The sequence below is a fragment of the Eucyclogobius newberryi genome, unplaced genomic scaffold (assembly GCF_026437365.1).
Source record: "Eucyclogobius newberryi isolate DKJ021-1_F unplaced genomic scaffold, fEucNew1.0.hap1 SCAF_10, whole genome shotgun sequence".
Lineage (NCBI taxonomy): Eukaryota > Metazoa > Chordata > Actinopteri > Gobiiformes > Gobiidae > Eucyclogobius > Eucyclogobius newberryi.
This window is the reverse complement of record NW_027315724.1, coordinates 33,889,704-33,912,850: the sequence shown is the minus strand read 5'-3', so window position 1 is coordinate 33,912,850 and position 23,147 is coordinate 33,889,704. Positions and strand designations below refer to the sequence as shown.

The following is a 23,147-nucleotide window of genomic DNA, read 5'->3' as shown; positions in this document are numbered from 1 at the left end:
AAACTGTTTTTATCTCGTTGTTTTATGGAAAAGCGGGTCAAAATGGGGACGCTGGTCACTCTGTGTTGTCTTCTGTCGCTCCTCTTCTGTGTCCGTGCAGAAGTCGTGGAGCGTTTTGAGGTACGCGTCACACATTTTACGCAATTTACAACAAAACAGAAAAAACAACTGTAAGAAAATGTCATCTCTGCAATGCTCTGTTCATACCGTGATTCATTCTCAATGGCCTCATCTGTAACGGTTTTAACGCTGCAATTTGTCTTGTCTTGTCCTGTTCAAACACATTTAGTGTTCAGTCCACATTTAAGGCCGACACATTTTGACCTATTTCACTGTTCACCAATTCCAGTCAAACGTAGACACAAAGCTTTCTGGCATTTCTTTTTTGAGACTGTTCACTTGGACTTGGACTTGTGAGTTTGTCAGGGCAACTTTGAGGTTCAGGCAAGAAAACTGCCAATGACTCAACCAAGGACCAAAGACTTGAACTCAGAATCGACCGGTGACAGCTCCTGAGTCCTTACACTGTGCAAATGATGGTTTTGAGTTCCAAACAAGCGTGTACAAATCCACAGTGTGAACGCAGTCAATTATAATAACAGAACTCGTCTTAAAAGGGCTGGACTTGTACCTGGACTCGAACCTTATTTTAACGACTTGGATTCGAACGACGAGGGCTCAGAGTTGGACTGGACTTGGCTTTACTACGACCTTGCCGAGAGATGATCGTTATATCGATCTCACAGCCCAATAGACAGACAGTAATGATCGTTCCTCTCGTTTGCTTTGTCCCAGGACACGCCCGAATGCCTTGAGTTCTTCTACGGAGAGAAAGTTCCTGCGTGGGGAGCTACTGCACTTCACACTGCTCGGCTCTGCCAGCGCTTCGCCAACAGGTCACGAGTAAAATGCCGGTTTACCGTCGATTTACCATCAGCTATTTACTTGTTGATGTGTTTGTTCAGGTACCACTTTGCCACGCTGTATGACACCAAGCACCGCATCGCTGTTTACTCCGCCTATTACTTCCAACCGAGCAACGGGGGAGGCAGAGAGAAGAGGTGGTTTGTGGAGCCCCAGGTCGGCAAAATTACGTTCCACACAGTTCAAATGCATTTCACAGCAGGCTATTTCCCATGCCGTGCAGCTAAAATACTGACTTTGCATGGTACAGTTTGGTATTGCACATGGGTTGGTCAACACGTCGCTGGTTGTCGTTGCAGCTGGTGGACAGCAGTTGGCAGGCGGAGATGAAGGACGGGTACTGGCTGGGGAAGGACAACCCCGGGGTGTACCTGGGGGAGAATCAGGCTCTGAACGAGGACTACACTCACTCCGGGTTTGACAGGGGACATCTCAACCCCAACGGGCACCATCCAGGTAAACGGCCAGCAGAGGGCAGCGTAGACGAGATAAAACAATGCTCTGCAGCCCAGGGAACGTGTGACAAAACGATGCTGTCTTTTATCAAATGTTTAGGTAGATTCAGGTCTAATCAAGTGTATTGCCACTTAATAAGCCAGCGTTACAAAACATGTAGCTAGTATAATAGAGGAAATATTTATTGAGGCCAAATTCATTTTGTTTTTGCATTGCTCTATTCATCTTTTCTATGATTGTATGTAAGCTCAACCAAAACGTAAATTTAGTTTAGTTCAAGTTTCTGAAAAACAGTGGTTGTTGGTAGAAAAGGTTTTAAAGGTAGTCTTTTGGATGTTTGTGAAATCGAGATGTTTTGACTTCCAAACGGATGTCATTTTCAATCTAAAAGTACCGGCCTTAGCAGTTAAGTGGTGCTGTATTCAGCCCATTTTAATCCTGATGTGGAATTGGTTTGGTCCCGTTCCAGTCCTCGTTTAGTCCTGATCTTGTGCGGATTTAGTTTTGGTTTAGTCACAATTTTGCTGTGGTGAATGTGTAAGTGTGAAGTGACCCTCCTGAGCTAGAATATCTGAAACTTGCTCTGCACTTGTTAACTTAACTTGGTGTATTTTATCATATTGTTACAGCAGTTATGAATCTGTCGGGTATATGAGTCTTACCATGGTTTAATGAGGTCGTTGTAAATAGAAGGTAGATTGTATCTCAGCCCATCATGTCTGAAAGAAGGATTTACTAGTTTTAAAACTGAAATGACCTCCTTTCCCATTCCAACTATCCAACTATCCCTTCACCCTGTCAAAAAGTTGTACCTCACCGTCTTCAAATGAGTTCTTTTTGTCTTTTAAGATCCTTCTAAGTTGGGAAATGTTCTTAATCCTTTATCCTTAGTCCTTATCCTTTTTCTTATAGTCCCAAGTCGTAACGCCACCTTCACGCTGACCAACGTCATCCCCCAAAACCCCAAACTGAACCAGAACTCGTGGAGGATCTACGAGAGCCAGCTGACCGTCCTCTTCCTGGACAAGTGCGCCAAGGCCTTCGTCCTGGTCGGGGCCGTGCCGTCCGCGGATAACTGGATCGTCAAAAACGGCGTGAAGCGCGTGAACATCCCGGACCGCATCTGGAACGCGTGGTGCTGCGTGGACAACAACGGACGGCCTGTGCAGAGCGGGGCAGGGGCGGCCAAGAACACAAAGGAGAACGTGGTCGAGGAGATGTCACTGGATGAAATGGGCGATTATCTGCAGCAGTTCTCCAATCAGCCAGTGGGGGAGCTGTTCTATAACAACTGCATACCATAGAAGAGTGACCAAACAGGACTAAAGCTAATTTTGAATGAATTTTAGACATATTATTACAGGCCTATTTATGTAGATAAGTGTATGGACCAATTATGTAGATATGTATCAACTGATGTAATAATTTATTAATAAAGACACTTGCAGAGAGTGTTATTATTTAAATGATGGGTACATTTTATCAAATCAAAAATGAAAATATGAAAAAAATAAGACTCTTTCAACATGGAATCCAGTTATTACAGGCCAGTTTATTATTTATTTAGTATCAGGCAATGTAGGGAAGTATGTCCAAGCATGTTTTATCAAGGAGCACATGATGACACATAAGTCACAGCTTAGAGGCCAATACCATGACTCGTTCAGAAAAGTTTAATTTAGCAGAGGTTTGACCGTGCTAAAACACAAACCGGTCTAGCAGCTCAACCAATACAAAGTGAGTAATCAACAAAATATACAGTGTCATTGTCTTGGTACATGCGGAGCTCAGGGACCGGTCTCCTGCTGGTGCCAGAGTCAGGACTAAACGTGGCTGTAGCATTTTAGTTTTATGCAGCTAAAACCTTGAACAGTCTTCCTAAATATGTGAGCCTCTACTCTGCTTAGCTGTTGCTTTTGGCTGAAAGAATTGTATCTGCATTCTTCTTATTCATTCATTTTCTAGCGATTGTTCCCGTTCCGGGTCGCGGGTGACTGGAGCTTATCCCAGTGACTTTGGGCCTGGACAGGACATGTTTTTATCGGTTTGTGTTGTGCACTACAAATAAACGTGCCTTGCCAGACTTGTCAAGATTTAGATTCAGAATCAGAAAAAGTTTATTGCCATTGTCAGTGAACAAAATCACTGGCTAGGACTTGCTTTGGTGCAACATGCAACGATGAACATGAACATTTAGATAGCTACTGTACTAGTTACTCTAGTCAAGGTGCTGCTTTTTAACCCGAACTATGAATATAATAAGTCATACCATTTTTAGAGGGATTGTTTACCAAAACATTGCATTACCCTATTTCTTAATCAAGACAAAGCTCACGTTGATTACCAAATGTATTTATTAAGAGTAATTTTCTTAATTAAATAGAAAAAGCACCTTACATTGGCATAAAATAGTGGATGACTAGATTATTGTAGTTATAGGTAGTGATGTAAATAATAGGCAATTACTTCCATTGCTTAGTTAAGGAAAACTAAATAAACAAACAGTTCATCCTTTACCTGGTCATTTAATACGATATCATGATTACACAAACTTTCACCTGTAACTGTGGTAAATTGAGCCTGTTTTACCCCTCACAGTTTAGTCCATATCAACAAAGATGCCATAAATCATGTAAATTCCTTCATTAATGATATGTAATAATGTCATACCTGATTGCTGTAGAAGTAGATAGTTTAGCGTTAATACCCCTTAAGTGAGACACAATGAGTTTATAGTTCAGTTATACTGGGCCATGGGGTGGTCGGTCCAGGCTGGCAGGTTGGACAGTTTCTTCTCAGTGTCGCCCTCTATTGGCCAACCCCAGGCCTTGAAAAACCCGGTCAGATCCATCCCCACGACCTCAGAGAAGGTCACACAGTACAGGTTCATCTTCCCTTCCTTGTTACCAGGAACGCCGCTCATGTTGTGGTAAGCACCGAACACATTCTTAAGAGCATCCCAGCCAAAGCGTTCTTGCAGCTGCATTTGGGGAATAGTTAAAATAAAAGAAAAAATGAGTAAAAAAATAAAAATAAAAAGATAAATCACTAATTACACTCTAGTGGTGCATTATTGACCTTTGAATACAAATGTTTGGAAATGTCTTCATTATACAAAGGCTATCATTTAATTTGATGTGTACACGTTATTATTGTGATTTATTATTGTGACTTATTGCTTTTGACACTATTTAAAACAAACAGTAATAAAATGCTTTTTCATTTTCATATTAGGTCTAAATGTGCTGCACAAGACTTGAGTAATAATGTGTTTTGAAAAGACTCTAGCGCCCTCTTGTGGTGCTGTGTGACATTCTGAACATAACTACTATAGCTCAGTTATAAAGGAAGAACAAAAGTAAAAGTACTGTACTTGAGTAACATTTTGGGCATCTATACTAAAGTCAATTTTACTGTGGATACTTTTACTTCACTACATTTGTGAGCAGGTGTTCTACTTTCCACTCCAGTACATTTTTGAACTGGACTTGAAAGTAGAAGTATTTTTTCAAATAGCTTGACACCTGCTGGAATGGCTGAGGAGATTATTTTTCAGCACTTCCATGGTGACATCCTGGTTAAAGGTTTTGAGTTTAAGTCTCAGCTTTGAGCAAACACAAATTTACACATTAAAATTCAATTTAAAATATCAAGTTTCTGCTCATTTCTTTATCAAGATGACTAAATATGCAGCTTTCATGGTCTTAGATATTTTTACATCTTTACATTTATGTGATACCTTTACTGCTTTGTTTTTGCTTGTGTGTGTATTTTTTTATATGCAAATAACAAAATGTTGTATTTCTTCCACCAGTAATGAAGCTTGACATTTTAGTTACTATAATAATAACTTGTACAATACCATACCTGCATGTACGTCTCTAGAGCAGTCCACATGTCCCACTCACTCAACTTCCTGCCGTTTTTAGCGTATTTCTCTGCACGTTCTTTTCGTTTTTCTTCAAGCATATCTGGATGAGCCTGCATTGTTAAATATAAGATTAACTATTCAATGTCAAATGTTTAGCATACAACACCGGTTCTATATTCTACTGTACCTTCTCTCTGGGGATGTTAAACACGGTCTCGTGCACATACACAGACCACAGGTTACATGTGGCCTCAGTGGTGTGAGGGGGAAACTCCCAGCATCCTCTCTGCTGGTTGTGTCCCAGCTCGTGTATGAAACCCCACATGCTTTTGGTCATGCCTTCTTTAATACCGAGTATCGGTGCAGCGGTGCTCTTGTATGCCATTACGGGATAACCACAATGCATCCAGCCTGAAACAAGGAGTCGTGCTTTAAAGTTAACAGACCTAACACCACTTTATGTTCTTTTTTGTAATAGAAAAGCACACTGCAATATTTCAATTGTTCAGTTAATCATTTAATAATTCTAATATCCACTTTGTTTTGCCTCCAGTTGCCTCCATGCTACAATTTAGATTTTTAAAGGGTCTATTTATTTAACCCATTGACATTACTTATTTATTTTTCAAGGGAGTCCTGGCCAAGAAATCAGCAAAGATCTTTCATAACATCAACACACATTTAGGGGAGGCTGTTTCATAACTGTGTGAGGTTAAATAAACTACACCTCTGTTCAGGTCACAGATGTCATAGTTCTCTGTTGCTTGCCCAATTAAATTTAGAATTAAAAACGGTTTATTTTAGTTTGAATTTTAACACTCAGACACTTTATTTTGTACAGTTTGTTTAATTTTTTGCACCGTTGAATGCATTGTATTATGGTATAATTATTTTGTATTGCTCTGATTTGTAGTGGAAAGCACTTTGGTCACCTTGGGTGTTGAAAAAGGCTGTATAAATAGAGACTAAGTGAGGGTTTAGAAGCCTTATAGTTTTGCAGAGAGCTGTATTTCATTATAGTTTTTGCCTTTTTCTATAATCTTAACTAAAGTATATCGCATAGTTAAATTGTTGGATCAAAATATTTTTCATTATCTTGCTGTTGTTGTAATTCGTGTTGCAACACTAGAAATTCCCCCAACAAATAAAGGTTCTCTTTACTTATTAAATCTAAAGCATCCAAAACCCAGCGATGAAATCTGTTACTGATAAGTTATTTAGTGCCCATAGTGCAGGAGGATTAGGCATTTGTGCATAGTATTATTACCATGTGAGATCTGCACATCACAGAGAAATCGCTCCTTCCTCTTAAACTTGTGTGGGATTGAAGCTAGGTCTGCAATGGCCCTCATGATCTTGTCCCAGACAGCGGCTAACTCATCAGGACGGTCCAGACTCCTGACCTCATCTGAGGGCACCATCAGTATGATGTTCTCAAACTCCAGCTCTGCCCAGGGAGAAGGCGCCGTACGCAGAAGCTGCCAGGCTTCCATAGATGTCACTCCTGTAGAAATAAAAAAGAGGGTTCTTAACTTCAATTATATCTTATTCAGAGCTTGTTGTCCACTGAAAAGGCTGCCCTTCAATCCTGGGTCAAAGGCCCAATGGAGGCTAACCAGTTCACATTTTAAACTTAAAATCTAGCTAAATGTTTTAAATACTAATATAACTTTATACCATTTTAAATGTTATTATTATTATTACTATTATTATTATTATATATAATTATTATTATTACTATAATAATAATAAATATAGCCGCAAGCGGCATTGATCGGCCCTCGCTACGCCGCCACCACGCCGCAAGAGGAGGGGGCGCTAACGCGCCCCAATTGTCCTTTTATTACGCCTACTGCTGAATCTGTGACACTGTCACATCTTCTCCCCTTTGTTTTACCATCAAAAAGCAATTTTATTTTGAATTCTTGGCAAAATGTGCGGCTTTGCCGCACAGACACCGTGACTCTTTGAATAAAAATGTGGATAACTTTTGATGGTCCACCCCTGAAGATGAGTCTCACCAAATTTCAGCTTAATAGGGCTGACGGCCTAAGAGGAGTTTGTGAAAGTCTAAAGTGTAAACATGTTCTGGCAATTTCCCCATTGGAATAACATGGAAGGTTTCGGTCATCGTTACGACAACGCCATAACAAATATGACATGGGTCTCATTGACTTTTTTGATGGGGATTCTAAAATTGAGTTGTGTGTCAAATTTCATATAATTTCGCAAAACTAAACATTTAACCTCCATATAAAATCTGTAGGGGGCGCTGTGGCTCCAAATTAATTTATTTCACTTCAAGTAGGTTTAGGGCAAAGAGTTTAACAACTGATTCTAATTTGACGCAATTCGGACTTTATCTGCGCAAACGGCAGAAATGTAAAATTTGGGAGATTTCTGAAATTCTTGCTACAGTTTGCGGCTTCGCCGCACAGAGACCGTGACAGGTATCAATGTAATTTGGATAACTTTTGATGTCCCACTCCTGAGTAGCATTTTCACCAAATTTCAGCTTTTTAGGGCCAACGCCCTGGGAGGAGTTCGTAAAAGTACGACGTTTGGAAAAACTCCGAAGTCATGTTTAGCCATTTTTGAAGCAATATGGCCGACATTTGGTTGGGCGGACGGCGTTGCCGTAATAATATTTTTTACTTCTCTTGTCACCATCTACCTCTGCGCCAAATTTCATGATTCTACGATCAGATTTTTTTTGGGTAATTTCCCATCTCTCAATGCATTTTTGGTACATTTGGGGGCGCTGACGCGCCAATTTTTTTATTTTAGAAAAGGGAATTAGTCAGAATGTAGAGAGGCACGATTTTTAGAGGTGTGAAAATTTTTGTGACTTTTCGTCAATGTTCACTGGGTGAAAAATAGGGGGGTTGGTCCCGAGAAGAAGAAGAAGAAGAAGAAGAAGAAGAATATTCCGATGCGAAAACAATGTTTCCCATTTTTCAAATATCATAAACTATACATTTTCGGAAAGCGCTCACGCTTTCCTACCTCATGGTGTGGGTCCCTGGTCACTGACGGGTACTTTCGTTAATTTTGAGTGGGCTCCGCCCACTTTGTGTTTTTGGCCCTCTATACAGTAATAACGTTCAATTTTTGCATTACATGCTTATATGCACGGAACATGCAAGAGAGATAAAGCACTCATTTGCGCTAAGTAGCTCACGAATACGTTCCCCATCTCTTGCATGTTCCGTGCATATAAGCATGTAATGCAAAATTGAACATTATTACTGTATAGAGGGCCAAAAACACAAAGTGGGCGGAGCCCACTCAAAATTAACGAAAGTACCCGTCAGTGACCAGGGACCCACACCATGAGGTAGGAAAATGTATAGTTTATGATATTTGAAAAATGGGAAACATTGTTTTCGCATCGGAATATTATTCTTTCTTTCTTCTTCTTCTTCTCGGGACCAACCCCCCTATTTTTCACCCAGTGAACATTGACGAAAAGTCACAAAAATTTGCACACCTCTAAAAATCGTGCCTCTCTACATTCTGGCTATTTCCCTTTTCTAAAATAAAAAAAATTGGCGCGTCAGCGCCCCCAAATGTACCAAAAATGCATTGAAGGTTGGGAAATGACCCAAAAAAAATCTGATCGTAGAATCATGAAATTTGGCGCAGAGGTAGATGGTGACAAGAGAAGTAAAAAATATTATTACGGCAACGCCGTCCGCCCAACCAAATGTCGGCCATATTGCTTCAAAAATGGCTAAACATGACTTCGGAGTTTTTCCAAACGTCGTACTTTTACGAACTCCTCCAAGGGCGTTGGCCCTAAAAAGCTGAAATTTGGTGAAAATGCTACTGAGGAGTGGGACATCAAAAGTTATCCAAATTACATTGATACCTCTCACGGTCTCTGTGCGGCGAAGCCGCAAACTGTAGCTAGAATTTCAGAAATCTCCCATATTTAAAATTTCTGCCGTTTGCGCAGATAAAGTCCGAATTGCGTCAAATTAGAATCAGTTGTTAAACTCTTTGTCCTAAACCTACTTCAAGTGAAATAAATTCATTTGGTGCCACAGCGCCCCCTACAGATTTTATATGGAGGTTAAATGTTTAGTTTTGCGAAATTATATGAAATTTGACACACAACTCAATTTTAGCATCCCCATCAAAAAAGTCAATGAGACCCATGTCATAATTGTTATGGCGTTGCCGTAACGATGACCGAAACCTTCCATGTTATTCCAATGGGGAAATCGCCAGAACATGTTTACACTTTAGACTTTCACAAACTCCTCTTAGGGCGTCAGCCCTATTAACCTGAAATTTGGTGAGACTCATCTTCAGGGGTGGACCATCAAAAGTGATCCACATTTTTATTCAAAGAGTCACGGTGTCTGTGCGGCAAAGCCGCACATTTTGCCAAGAATTCAAAATAAAATTGCTTTTTGATGGTAAAACAAAGGGGAGAAGATGTGACAGCGTCACAGATTCAGCAGTAGGCGTAATAAAAGGACAATTGGGGCGCGTTAGCGCCCCCTCCTCTTGCGGCGTGGCGGCGGCGTGGCGAGGGCCGATCATTGCCGCTTGCGGCTATATTTATTATCATTTTTATTATTATTATTATTATTATAGGTCTTGCTGATCTTATCGAGCAAGCGTCAAACTCCAAGTCATTTTTTCACTTTTCTTCTGAAAGTTTATAGGAAAAATGAGTGTGATGGGTGTCAACGGTTGTGCTCCATATATAACACAGTGTAGCACAAAATTCTTTGCACTTTGAATTACTTTGTGTACGAATTGTGCTTCACAAATAAACATGCCTTGCCTGGTTTTGCCTGGTAAAATATCTTGAGTACTAACCAGCCCAGACACATGTTCTTTAAATGAAAAATGCACATAAACCGACAGTCAACAGAGATGGAGCAGGTAAAAAATATATATTGTTAATATGTACATTTTTATTGTAATAAAAATCTTGATTCAAACATTGCAAATTTTCATTTGGACAATGCTTATGAAAATACCAGGTAAATCAGTGAATCTGGGAGCAGGCAACTAAACGAAAGGAATCTGTGTCCATGTCCGTGTTTTTCGGGTGGTGCCTAAGGGATCATCTCAAAATGGGTTGAAGCTGAAAAGACGTAATTTTTTTCGTCTCTCTCTGGACCCCCTCCCCCCCTCAAAAGACGAAAGACGCTTTGATAAAACGATAGTAGCTTGATAGACCCTGCTCACCTTTAGTCCCTGAACATCCTTTGGTATGTTTATCAGTAGAAGTTATGAATTCTCCAAATAATGTCACCTGTTGCGCATGTTTGTTTACCCAATCCACATGGTCCACGGCGCACCGTGGCCAGCGTGGGGAGCGGGGCGGGTTCTCCCTCGCACAGGCCACTGCGCGCCGTAATCATAACGAAGTCTTTTCAGCTTGAACCCATTTTGAGATGATCCCTAAGATGTCATTTGAAAAGGAATTGTTTCCATGAAAGATTTAACACAGAATTGGAGCAGTTTAAAAAAAAATGTACAAACAAACTAGTATGAATAAACAGAATTCATCTTGTGATCTGTTTGACTAGCAACAGCAAGCACAAGTTTAAACTATATATATACCATGTACTCTCAGAAAGTCTTCTAGAGGATGTGAATGCAGTATTGACAGCTATCCCTACGACAACCATTACTGAAACCAATGAGCTGATATACAACTCAGCAGCAGTGATCCTTGAGACACTCGGCTATCGGAAGAGTAACCATGAGATGAAATACCCACCATGGAAAAGGAGGTTGGAGGCTAAGATCAAGATAGCTCGGAGAGAGGTCAACTGACAGACAGCCAACTGTCTGAGGCCCAGAAAGGTGCAATGCGAAAGCAAGTACCCAAGAGGTACAACCAGATGCCCATACCTGAAGCACTCAAAACTTGGCCTTGGCCAGCCGCCTAAAGAGGTACACGAGAGAGAATGAAGCCAGGCGAATAAACAGGTTGTTCTCGTCTCAACCGGCGAAAGTGTATGCTCAATGGCAGGGTAATAACAGCAGAGCAGACCCACCAAGGCTGGAAACTGAACAGTACTGGAAAGGCATAAGGGAGAGGGAAGCATCCCACAACCGAGATGCACAGTGGCTGATGGCTCTGAGAGAGGACCACAGCGACATCCCTGAGCAGAATCCAGTTACCATCACTGTGGCAGACATACAGGAAAAACTGGACAGCACCAGGCCCTGACATGATACTGCATGATATTGGCTTAAGAAACTCACCTCACTCCACGAGCGCCTAGCAGTCGGCTAGCAGCCCAAATGAACACACTGCTAAGGGACGGAACTCACCCTGAATGGCTTACAATCCTGATCCAGAAGGATCCCTCAAAGGGTACAGTCCCGTCCAACTATTGGCCAATAACCTGTCTCTCCACAACATTGAAGCTCCTGTCGGGCATAACAGCTCCTGATAGACATAACAGTCTCACAGGACTGTAAAACCTGACACACCAACCTGAGCACAGCCTGGATTGATGAAAGCATACAACTAAATGCCACACACTTGGATCATTGAATGCTTGGAGTTGTACAACAACAGCCTTCATAGGGAACTCGATGAGGTTATGGAAAACCACCCTTGAGGCCAATGGCAAGCCACAAGTGTCCGTCAAATGTGGCATATACCAAGGTGATGCGCTCTCCCCACTGCTGTTCTGCATAGGTCAGCCATATAATCAACAAGACTGGCTATGGATACCGACTCAGGAATGAGGCTACCATCAGTCACCTCCTCTACATAGATGTCCTCAAGCTGTATGCTAAGAACGAGCGGAACATTGACTCTCTGATCCATACCACCAGGATCTGCAGCTCGGAATGTCATTCGGACTAGAGAAGTGTGGTCGGATGGTGACTAAGAGAGGGAAGGTAGTCCACACAGCAGGGGTCTCACTCCCAGAAGAAACAATAGCAGACATTGAGTTAGACAGTTACAAGTACCTGGGAATCCCACAGGAAAATGGCAACCTTGAAGAGGTAACAAGGAAAGCGGCTACGGCCAAATACAGAGTGAGGGAAGTCCTCTGAAGCCTGCTCAATGGCAAGAACAAGTCCCAGGCAATAAACAGCTACGCCCTCAGTGAGCATGAGAGCCACTATCTAGGACAAAACGTCCAAGATCCATTAGTTCATCAAGGACAAGGTTCCTACAGATGATGTGCTCATTGAATGTCTCAGACAATGGGGAACATAGGATGATGAGGTGCTGGAGGGACCATCATGGGAGGACAAGCCCTACATGGGATGTACCACCGGAACATAACTGAAGTAGCTGATATCACAAAATCCTACCAATGGCAGGAAAGAGCCGGTCTGAAGGACAGCACAGAGGCCCTGATCATGGTAGCACAGGCGCAGGCCTTGAACACCAGATCAAAAGAGGCCCAGACCTACCACAACAGACAAGACCCAAGGTGTAGGCTGTGCAAAGGGTGCCCCGAGACAATCCCACACATAACTGCAGGGTGCAAGATGCTGGCAAGGACAACATACATGGAGCGCCTTAACCAGGTGGCTGGCATAGTGTGCAGAAACATCTGCACAGAAGACGGGCTGGAGTCCCCAATGACAAAGTGGGAAACACCTACAAAGGTGGTGGAGAACGACCGAGCCAAGGTCCTCTGGGACTTCCAGATACAGACAGAATGGTAATGGCGAACCAACCGGAAACTGTGGTGGTTGACAAGGTGCAGAGGAAAGTCGTGGAGGTGGACATTGCGGTGCCATGGAATGGTAACATCCGGAAAAAAGGAACATGAGAAACTAGAGAAATACCAAGATCTCAGAGAGAAGCTAGAGAAGGCCTGGAGCATGAAGGTATTAGTGGTGCCCGTAGTGATTGGAGCACTTGGGGCAGTGACCCCCAAACTGGAGGAATGGCTTGAGCAGATCCCAGGAAAAACATCAGACATCACGGGCCAGAAAAGTGCAGTGCAGGAACAGCAAAGATACTGCGCAGAACCCTCAAGCTCCCAGGGGCCTCTGGTAGAGGACCCGAGCTTGAAGGGGGATGAATAGAGACCGTCCACACACAACAAACACACACACCTACACACCTGCACACGCACACACACGCACACACACCTGCACACGCACATACACCTACACACAGACACACACACACACAGCTACACACACACACACACACACACATACACACACACACACACACACACACACACACACGTATGTGCGTATATGATCCTAATATCATGGTAATAATATGTAATATGTCTCATTATTTATTATCACTAATTACACTAACTATTAATTACACAGGTGAAAGGTGAAAGTGATATGAATTATTGAATTGCTTCTGGGCATAAACAATAATTACAGTAGAAAAAAAAAACAGTCAAAAAACATCTACACTCACCTGATTTGTAATATGGAGCAGGTACGGCCATTTGAACTATGACCTCGGCTCCTGTCACCTGAGTTTTAGGAGGGGCCACCAGGTAAATGAGGCCTCCCCAAAGGTGATGCACCAGCATCATCTCTGCAGTGACTGGGAAATGCTCACAGACACATGGAGCTCTCTTCAACTCTTTAGCATTATTCAGATTGTCCGTTTGGCATCCAACCTGCACCTAGAAATGTATCGCAAATAGCTTTTAATACCAAATGTAACTATGATTACACAACATTAAGTGTTCCATATTCTGTACCTTCCACCCTTTGTTGAGAATACTTTCTGGTATGGACATGTAGGTCTTCATCCCAGGAGACAGATACAGGCCAGTGCTCACCCACTCCACTGCATCTGTTAGATACATTTTACTGGTTTAATTTTTGCCACAAAAATCTCATCTGACACCTTCAAAAATTCTGGAAGAATTCTTATTACATGATTATAAAGTGTAGAGTTTGTATTATTAAGGTTTTATTAATTATGATCCAATTTCTTCTTAGTAAAATTGTGAGGTGGCAGTGGCTTAAGTTTTAGTCCCCAGACCAGAGATTTTGATTGACTGTATTCTGGTACAGTTATTCATTCATTTTGTGGTGTTCATAAAACACTTTGTATACTTTATACTTCTGTAATTTCAATTTCAGAGGAATTGTTGTATTTTATCATGAATGTCTCTGAATTTGTGAGAAAAAAACTGCTCTTAAAGTGAGTTTAAGTGCATATTTTTCTTCTCTAATTTCTGATGAAGTTTTTCTCATCTTAAAAATAAATACATAACGACTGTTGACACAGAAACTCAATGAGAAAGTACACAACTATTCAGAATACTTGAATACATTTTAATGCAGGTATTCATTATTCTGTAACTAAATACATTTTCAAAGTATTCATCCCAACACTGCCTGTCACAATAATACAAATATGTAGAAGGGCAGCAAGGGCATGTGCCATAAAAACCCGTCCATGAGTCAAAATAAATTTGTAAAAAATAATTCAAATGTACACTATGTAACTCCTCTGCTGGAGAAGTCCGCCACCTCCTTATGGTGATCTTATATTATATTCAAGCTAAAGCAATAACATCTTAATGAGAGAAGTAGATGGCAAATTACTTCCCAAAAAGTTGCACCTTTAATTGTACAATCCACATGGTAAATAGTTGTTACCTGCAGTGTCGACGTCTATGCGGACTTTGTGGTTGTAGACGACGGGTAAAAGTGGGTCGTCTTTGATGAGGTACGACAGGAGTTCGTCTGTATTTGGGTGGACTTTGTACACTTCTGTTGCAACGTTCAAGATCAATTTGTCTCTGGCCGTCTTCACAGGGCAGCTCTCACACACCTGCAATGCAAACAGAAGGGGAAGTGATGCAAATCATCTAAAAATAACTGTTTGAACTTTCTGTTTTCATTCAGAGTTTATTAGAGTTAATAATACCTTAGTTCATGCACACCTTTTACTTTCTCACATTTCATATTTATTTTATTAAATGTTTTATGTTGTGCCACACATTTGACGACAATGACAATAAATGTCAATACATTTCTTATTCTGAAAGCTTTTCTTATTATTATTGTTCATCTAAATGCATGTTCCATTAGTTAGGTGCCATTGTTCATTCATTCCTCAATCACACTCTGAAGTGGTCAAAAGTTAGCAGATACACTGGCTTTACTTAATTTGAATGAGCCATCAAATTCACATCAGCAATAAGGGGAAAAGTGTCTTGCCCAATGACACAACTATAGGATTTTGTTGCAGTGAGATTCAAACCTCTAACGAGAGCTTTCCCTGAGCCACTGACGTCTCAACTGAATCAGACACTTCCTCCTTTTCTTTCATTTTCAATGGGGAAACTTACCCATAGGTGCACTTTTTGGTGGAGGGTCCGCTTCCTGCTTGTCTCCATGGAGATGCTATTGCTTTAGATTAGATTAGATTGAGCACTGCTTCTTGCAGTTATAGATTGAATTTTGGTAGAATTTACATATTAAACTCTCCAAAAGAAAGATATTTACCAAACAAAGATATTATTAGAGTGGATCAACATTTTTTTAATTATTAATGTGGAAAAATCAACAGTCAAAGAGGGGTGAGGCAGGGCTGTGCCTGGTCCCCCCTCCTGTTTCCTTTGCATATTGTATATATTTAATTTTATGTTTAATGTTGTTTGAAGGGCCGATCTTTCTGTGATGCTCCTCAGCTGCCTCTGGAATGTTCCACAGTATGGAATTAATTAAACATATCGGTCTTGCATTTTTTCAATAGAGGTTATGTAGGTGACTTCACGGCATTCAGATTTTTTTTATCAGTAAGTCACAAACACACATGAGAGTCCATGATGAGTAAAAAAAAATATCTTTAGATAATGTGAAAGGGCTGCTACAGTCTAATAACAAATATAAGTCTAAACCACGGATAATTATATCATTTGTATCTGACATATTAAAAAGAAAAGAAAACTGTTGCCAATACAGACTTCAGACCTCATTACCTTTTTGTCCTTAAATAAGATGTTTTTGAGTTTGTTTGTTTGTTTGTTTGTTTGTTGAGGAAAATAATTGTTGTGCCAATGTCCTAGCTAGCTAAGATCTGCACTGCCTGAGTAACAACGATGAAACTACTTTCAGTTTTCAAGTTAATTTGAGTGAAACACCAGCTCCATGGACAAAAACAAGCATAACCTGCATAATCTCTGCTAGAGGTATTATTAAGCTAAAAATACCTTGAAAAACAGGTTTTCTATTTGTATCTCGCGTCTACATGGATGTAGCTCATCTAATTTATTATGCTAATATTGAATTGTGATGGTACAATACACTGCTAAATTATTATTACTTTTGTGTGTTGGATTGTACATTTATCATGGAGCACTTGAATTAGGGTGCATGTCCATGAAAGGGGCTGTACCTGGACAGCGTGTGGAGTTAAAAGTAGGTTAGCCACGCCTATTTATTGTGATGAGTGTGGCCCAGGTGTGTGCTGGGTGTTGTAACCCTGCATGCCTCAAACGTGTGTATTCTGAACCGTGGACTTATTAAAAGTTGCAAAACGGAATGTATCATCGTATCATTCGAGGGTGCAACATGGACCTAGATATTTTTAATGCTGTGGAACATTCCAGGCAAAGCAATAACATGTCCTTGGAAACAAGCCGATAGCAAACCCGCCATCGAATTTACCACCAAGCTACTCACACACTCTCTTCACAAATACATAAAATAACTTGAGTTAAATTGTTTAGATTTACCTGAGGCATGCCGCCTTTCTTCAGGATCTCTGTGAAAGTGCTGAAGATCTGCTTGTAGTTGTTGTTGCCTGAGTCCATATGCAGGAAGGTGCCACAGTCCAGGCTCAGTTTGTTCAGCCACGCTTCCTCCTGTTCGGCGAGCTTCTCTCCTTTGGTCACGTGTCCCGCAAACTTTTGCAGGGCATGTCTGAAGTTGTACGTTTTTTTGAGGGCCTCGCAGGGAACGGGAGCCTTATAGGATCCATCCGTTATGTACTTCGACAAAAGAGTCAGGCCCATTTTGTTAAGGATCTTGTTTCCTAAATGAGAACAATGAGAGATATTACATCACATGGAAGAATATATAGATGTTATAGAGAATAGGACTGTATGTTTGTTTTTATACCTTGTACTCTTCTTAAAGTGTCCTCTTATATTTACAAACTTTGCTAACTTTTATTTTTTAATCTCTTTTCGGTTGTTGTGATTCAGGATTAGTATGTAATGTTGTCTCTTTCCAAGTCAAACTTCAATGAATCTAAATGTTGGCAATGTCAGAACATCAATTGTTGGTGTTTTGATCATTGTGAGAGGAAACAACAGGGAAACCTAAAATGGACTTTAATTCACATCATCACATTCCTCTCTTCTTGAGAATGTCCGCCGCTGATATTTATTGTGATGTGTTGTCACCATTGGTAACAGGTACGCCTTGTTTGTCTACAATCTTGGACTAATCCTGTTGATCTCCATAAAATGACACTCCTTAAACAGGTAGAAGCTCAATTGATTGTTTCCTCAACTGTTCTTCTGTTTTATTCTATAGTATTGCATGCCATGGAGAAATAATTGGGTTGATGGGAGCAATCCCCTGAAATCATAACATTCAATTTGCTGTTTAACTGTCAAAATGTAGATGTTTCGACCTGGTTTAGGTTTGATATCTGTTATTACTGGGCCTATCTACAAGGAGAAAAAAAAATGCACAAAGTTCAACATCTTCTCCGTCAGTACAAATAAGCACATATTAATTTATTTTAACCAATAGCTTAAGAAAGTGGTACCATTATTCACTAAACATGATTGATGTCATCTGCAAAAGACTTCAACCCAAGGGTTTCCAACCTTTCGGCCTCTGTGAGCTACTTTCACTAGAACAAAACAACCGTGAGCTACTCTGCTACTAATTATTTTATGTCTGTCTGAATATTTATTTATATATATATAATACAAACTACAATATTATTATTAGTGTATTTATGTAGGGTATTTCCACCTTCAAGGCACACAAAGTACATGGTTCAATATTTTAGTTATTTGTTTATAGGCAGAGGAACAACAAGTAGGTTTGGGGGGGTCTGGGGGTCGACCCTCAGAAAACTTTGACTTTGAGAAATCATACGTTATTTCCCTTATTCTGGTGAATTTAAGATATACTATTTTAGCAGGTTACTGCCCATTCACTTGGCTGTATGATTTTATTTTTTAGAGCTCACTAGAGTTACCCCCAGGCCCCGAGTTTTGCAGCACAGCCCCTGGCCCTTCACATCTTCACCTCTTGTCCCCTCAGGCTGCAGACGTTTCTTTCGGGGACAGCTAAACTTATTTTCTATATTTTAGTTACATTTATAACGTTTGTCTTTTGCAAGAATGAGTTTTGCGATGCTTCCGTTGCCGTCAGTTTGCACTTCCATTCGTTCATTCTTTTGCATCTTTCTCCGTGAATGTGAGACCGATTAATATAAAAGAAAATACATTTTGTTACGTAACACCAGCAGAAATATTCTATGTGGCTGTCATTTCCCCCAGTGGCCCTGATTCCCCCACTCATCTGTTTTTTTCTGATTATAAACCTCTAAAGTGACTGGAGTGAAAGAGGAGAGTAAAGTGTGAGCAGGACTACACAGAGAGAAAGCAAGACAGTTTTGCGAAGGGAATAACACTTAAGCATCAGTGATCAACACAAAACCTATAGACTACACAATTGTATTACACTTCTTACAGGCAGCTGCAGATCAGACACACGCACTTACCGTTAACATTAGTGGATAAAAAGTCAGATTGCCACTCTTCACAATACTGTATGTTTTTGGCTTCTTTGCAGCGCTCATGCTGCTGCACACATGGATGGCTGCAGGTCACGGAGCCGTAACAAAGCTTGGCTGCGACAGCCAACGTTTTTGAAATCCATTCACAAGCTACGCAAAATAGGGCCGGTAGCTCGTGGGCTATAGGTTGGAGACCCCTGCTTTATCCCATTAAATCAATAGGGCAAGTTTGTTGAGCCAATCCATAATGATTAATGATAAGTTTCAACACATCATAAGTTTAGATATTTCTTTCAAACAGCACAAGTTTCCAATAGAGAGGAGCTATGTGCTAACTTGCAATACTATCCCCTAAACCTGGTGAACCCGATTTGCAAAAGTTTAATCTAATACTTCTCTATGAGTGACACTTACCAGCAAACTCAGTCATATAGTCTTTGTCTTTGTGGCATTGTGCCCAGTTCCAGGAGTGTCCGCCGAGCAGCAGGCCTCCTCCCTCTGCCACAAACTCCTGGATCTGCTCTATCTCATCTTCTTTATAGGCTGTGCAGACATACACGCTCAGGTCTTTCCGAAACGTGGTCTTCTCACAGTTTAAGTTGAACGTTTTGAAGACATTGAGGGCCTGGTTCAGCTCAGGCACAACTCCGATCACACCCTGCCTTCCCTCGTCCAACCAGTGCAGAGCATTGGTGAAGAAGGGAGCAAGAGTCTGTGAACACAACACTACAAATTTAATTCAAACAGCTTCCACTTGGCTCATCTATTTTATGCCAGATGTCTTTCCTCAAACCAAAACTAGGTTCTAGAGTTCTCCCCTACCTCTCTTTTCATCAATCCTTCATGTGAGATCACCACCACTCTTCCCTGTCCGTAGTAAGATCCTGCCAGAAAGGCTCGTCCGTCTGGAGTGGTACCGATGGGGAAGGCCAGAGGTCCATGGATCAGAATCTCAGATGCCACCACTCCATTCATTAAGTCGAAATCCGAGATGCCTTGAAGCAAGAAGTCCAGATCCTCCTCGAAATCCTTTCCTATGCTGCAGCATGTAAAGCATATTATTTGCATGAAATATTCAAATCTCTCTTGACTGAATGTTGTCTTTGTACACGAATAATGTTCTCTCTGTGAATCGCCACCTTAATGTGGTGGAGGGGTTTAAGCGATCCTAGGAGCTATGATGTCGGGGGCTTCATGCTACTGAAAGGGTCAGAAGCCCTTTATGACGAGTGAAACGACATCGCCTGAACTAGGTCTCTTGGCTGGCCTACGAACACTTCAGGAGACCCCTGTAGGTGTCTGGGATGAGGGAAGGGCATCCAGACTTTTACCTTTTACTACATTATCACTGTTTCACCGCATTAAATCAGGAACAGGAAAAAACAAGGAAAAAGAGGTGACCAGTTAAATAGACTTACACGCCCGACACAGATCCGTTTTTGTATTACCATTACTGTTAGTTATTTATTTGTAGCAATAGTAATAGCAGTATTTGTACCTCCTCCTCAGTTGTTGTACTTCCTGTCTGTGTCCTGTTTTCTGTTCTCAGTTTTTGGCTTGAAAAGTATTCAAAACAGACTTACACGACTGACATCCAGGAGGCAGGAATTTTGGGGTAGACTGGGATGCACTCTGCGTCTCCTCTGTGTTTAGAGAAGTAGACTCCAGCCACTCCGGACACTTTATTCCCCATGAACTGCAGCAGCGTGTTGACTTTGGGGTTTCCCTCTGCCCAGGACCAGGCCTGTCCTGCGATGAGTACACCTCCTCCAGATTTCATGAAGTCTATTATGTCTTTCGCTTTGTCCTCAACACTATAGGCATCTGTCACGTAGACGCCAATGCCTTTATTGCTGCTAAAGTCATCCATAAATTTAAACTGGAATTTTGATTGGACTTTTTCAATAACATGTTTGGAACGCACGTGCACTCCAACAGATACATCTTCTGATTTGCCCTCTTTTAGCCAATGTATAGCATTTGTTATAAAGTTTGGTAATGTGCTCATGAAAGCCTCATGCCCAAGAACAACAATACGCCCTGATCCGTACATTGAGGCGGCCAGAAGTACTTGTCCATGGCTGTTCATTGCCAATGGAAAAGCATTGTCTCCGGTCAAAATCAAGTCACATGGGACACTAGGACCGCGGAGATCCAACTCTTTCAATCCTCTCATCAGTGAGACATAGGTGCTTTCTAGTTGGGATATTGAATGTGAGGAGGACATGGTGAAAGAATGATAGACTGAAACGGAGGTGTTACAAAAGCGGGTGGTTTCACACGAGCTCTGAAAAAACAAGAAATATACTATATATATATATATACACACATATATATATCAAAAAAGAAAGAAGAAACCATAATTCATTTTAAGCTGTATATTTACCTGGAGTTGGAGAACAGCCTCACACGCCAAGGACGCCTGAAAAAGACAATAGACCAGGAACCGACTCACTTATGATAAAAAAAAGGAGGAGTTATTTGTTTTGCCACACCCCTGACACGCACAGGTTACTGCCAACTGCATGTGCCCAACCCATTCTGTTCAAAACAAGGATCCACCCTGACATCAGCAGACCAACCGGTCTAGCAGCTCAACCCACACAAAATAAGTAATTAACAAAATATAAAGTGCCACCAAAAACACCCAAAAGAAAAATATTTACAATTATTATCCAATAATCAGACTTTAACTGCTGAATTAACTTGAGCTGACGTTGCGTGTTTAATAAGCAGCTTCCTCACTATTAAAAGTCTGATTTAAAAAAATAGGAAGTTTATGACACATCCAATCAGAAAGAATATATAAAGACAAAATAATAATAAAATACTTGAACCTGACCAGTAAGCATGGAGCTCAGGGCCCCGCCTCCTGCTGGTGCTACCGTTGGTTCTCCGGGTTCCTCCCACCGTCCAAAGATATGCATGTGTTAGGCAAAATTGGCAACTGTAAATTGGCCCCAGTGAACGTATGTGAGACTGAATGATTGTCTGTAATGTCATGTCTCTGTGTTGCGACAAGTTGGCCACTGTCCAGGGTGTACCCATGGATGTATTAGGGTGTACCCCGCCAAAGACGCGAAGTCACTGGGATAGGCTCCGGTCACTGGGATAGGCTCCAGTCACCTGCGACCCCGAAAGGGAACAAGCGGTAGAAAATGAATGAATGAATGAACGTTTTTATCTGTTTTTGTTGTGATTTTAATGCATAGTTTTTGTTCTGCAAAGCACTTTAAATATATTGATCCTGTTTTTTAACATGAATAATTAACATGATAAGCCATAACATTTGTATTATTTTGCCCAAATTATCTAATGTTCAGAATTTTAGAAGGATTGGCTGCCAAAACCTTGTGTTACCCTAATTCTTAATCAAGACAGGTTGATAGTTAAAATTATTTTATAACCACATCAAATCCATAACATCAGCAGCTTTTTATCATCTGAAGAATATTCTATCCAGATCTAAACCAGACTTGGAGAGACTTATCCATGCATTTGTCTCCAGTAGATTAGACTGTAACGGCCGCTCACTGGTCTCTCCAAACCAGCTGTAAAACAGCTGCAATTCATCCAGAACGCTGCTGCTCGGGTCCTGACTAGAACCAGGAAGTACCATCACATTAGTCCTGACTAGAACCAGGAAGTACCATCACATTAGTCCTGACTAGAACCAGGAAGTACCATCACATTAGTCCTGTTCTCAGGTCTCTGCACTGCCCCCTGTGGCTCAGAGAAGAGACTTTAAAGCAGCTCTGCTTGTGTACAAGTCTCTCCATGGCCTAGCACCAAAGTACATCTCGGACATGTTAGTGCCATATGAACCATCTCAGACTCTGAGGACCTCAGGGACCGGCCTCCTGCTGGTGCCAGAGTCAGGACTAAACATGGACCGGCCTCCTGCTGGTGGCAGAGTCAAGACTAAACATGGACCGGCCTCCTGCTGGTGCCAGAGTCAGGACTAAACATGGACCGGCCTCCTGCTGGTGCCAGAGTCAGGACTAAACATGGACCGGCCTCCTGCTGGTGCCAGAGTCAGGACTAAACATGGACTGCCCTCCTGCTGGTGCCAGAGTCAGGACTAAACGTGGACCGGCCTCCTGCTGGTGCCAGAGTCAGGACTAAACATGGAGAATTAGCATTCCAGTTTTATGGAGCTAAAATATGGAACAGTCTCCCTGAGGTTATGAG

The 23,147-nt window shown here is 41.4% G+C and overlaps 2 protein-coding genes across 2 annotated transcripts; one reads left to right on the top strand and one right to left on the bottom strand.

The window, feature by feature from the left end:
• The first annotated feature begins 38 nt into the window (after positions 1-38).
• LOC140368674 (endonuclease domain-containing 1 protein) lies at positions 39-2,693 on the top strand. Its single transcript, XM_072455693.1, has 5 exons — positions 39-120; positions 796-896; positions 966-1,080; positions 1,224-1,380; positions 2,293-2,693. The coding sequence occupies exons 1-5, from the start codon at positions 43-45 to the stop codon at positions 2,682-2,684; spliced, it is 843 nt and encodes a 280-aa protein (XP_072311794.1). The 5' UTR covers positions 39-42; the 3' UTR covers positions 2,685-2,693.
• On the bottom strand, positions 2,277-21,242 carry LOC140368645 (TRPM8 channel-associated factor homolog). Its single transcript, XM_072455643.1, has 11 exons — positions 20,540-21,242; positions 19,779-19,995; positions 19,371-19,668; positions 16,930-17,228; positions 14,846-15,020; positions 13,936-14,030; positions 13,644-13,857; positions 6,519-6,755; positions 5,439-5,662; positions 5,248-5,361; positions 2,277-4,360 (listed from the first exon to the last, which is right to left on the bottom strand). The coding sequence occupies exons 1-11, from the start codon at positions 21,181-21,183 to the stop codon at positions 4,118-4,120; spliced, it is 2,760 nt and encodes a 919-aa protein (XP_072311744.1). The 5' UTR covers positions 21,184-21,242; the 3' UTR covers positions 2,277-4,117.
• Between the last annotated feature and the right edge of the window lie 1,905 nt (positions 21,243-23,147).

Bases quoted from the DNA above. Each gene is read 5' to 3' on its own strand.
- LOC140368674 (XM_072455693.1), top strand. From the start codon at position 43: ATGGGGACGCTGGTCACTCTGTGTTGTCTTCTGTCGCTCCTCTTCTGT. The intron at 897-965 runs GTCACGAGTAAA...GTGTTTGTTCAG, and splicing joins TGCCAGCGCTTCGCCAACAG to GTACCACTTTGCCACGCTGT. The intron at 1,381-2,292 runs GTAAACGGCCAG...TTTTTCTTATAG, and splicing joins CCCCAACGGGCACCATCCAG to TCCCAAGTCGTAACGCCACC.
- LOC140368645 (XM_072455643.1), bottom strand. From the start codon at position 21,183: ATGTCCTCCTCACATTCAATATCCCAACTAGAAAGCACCTATGTCTCA. The intron at 5,362-5,438 runs GTACAGTAGAAT...TTAACAATGCAG, and splicing joins TTAACATCCCCAGAGAGAAG to GCTCATCCAGATATGCTTGA. The intron at 4,361-5,247 runs GTATGGTATTGT...CCCCAAATGCAG, and splicing joins CTCTAGAGACGTACATGCAG to CTGCAAGAACGCTTTGGCTG.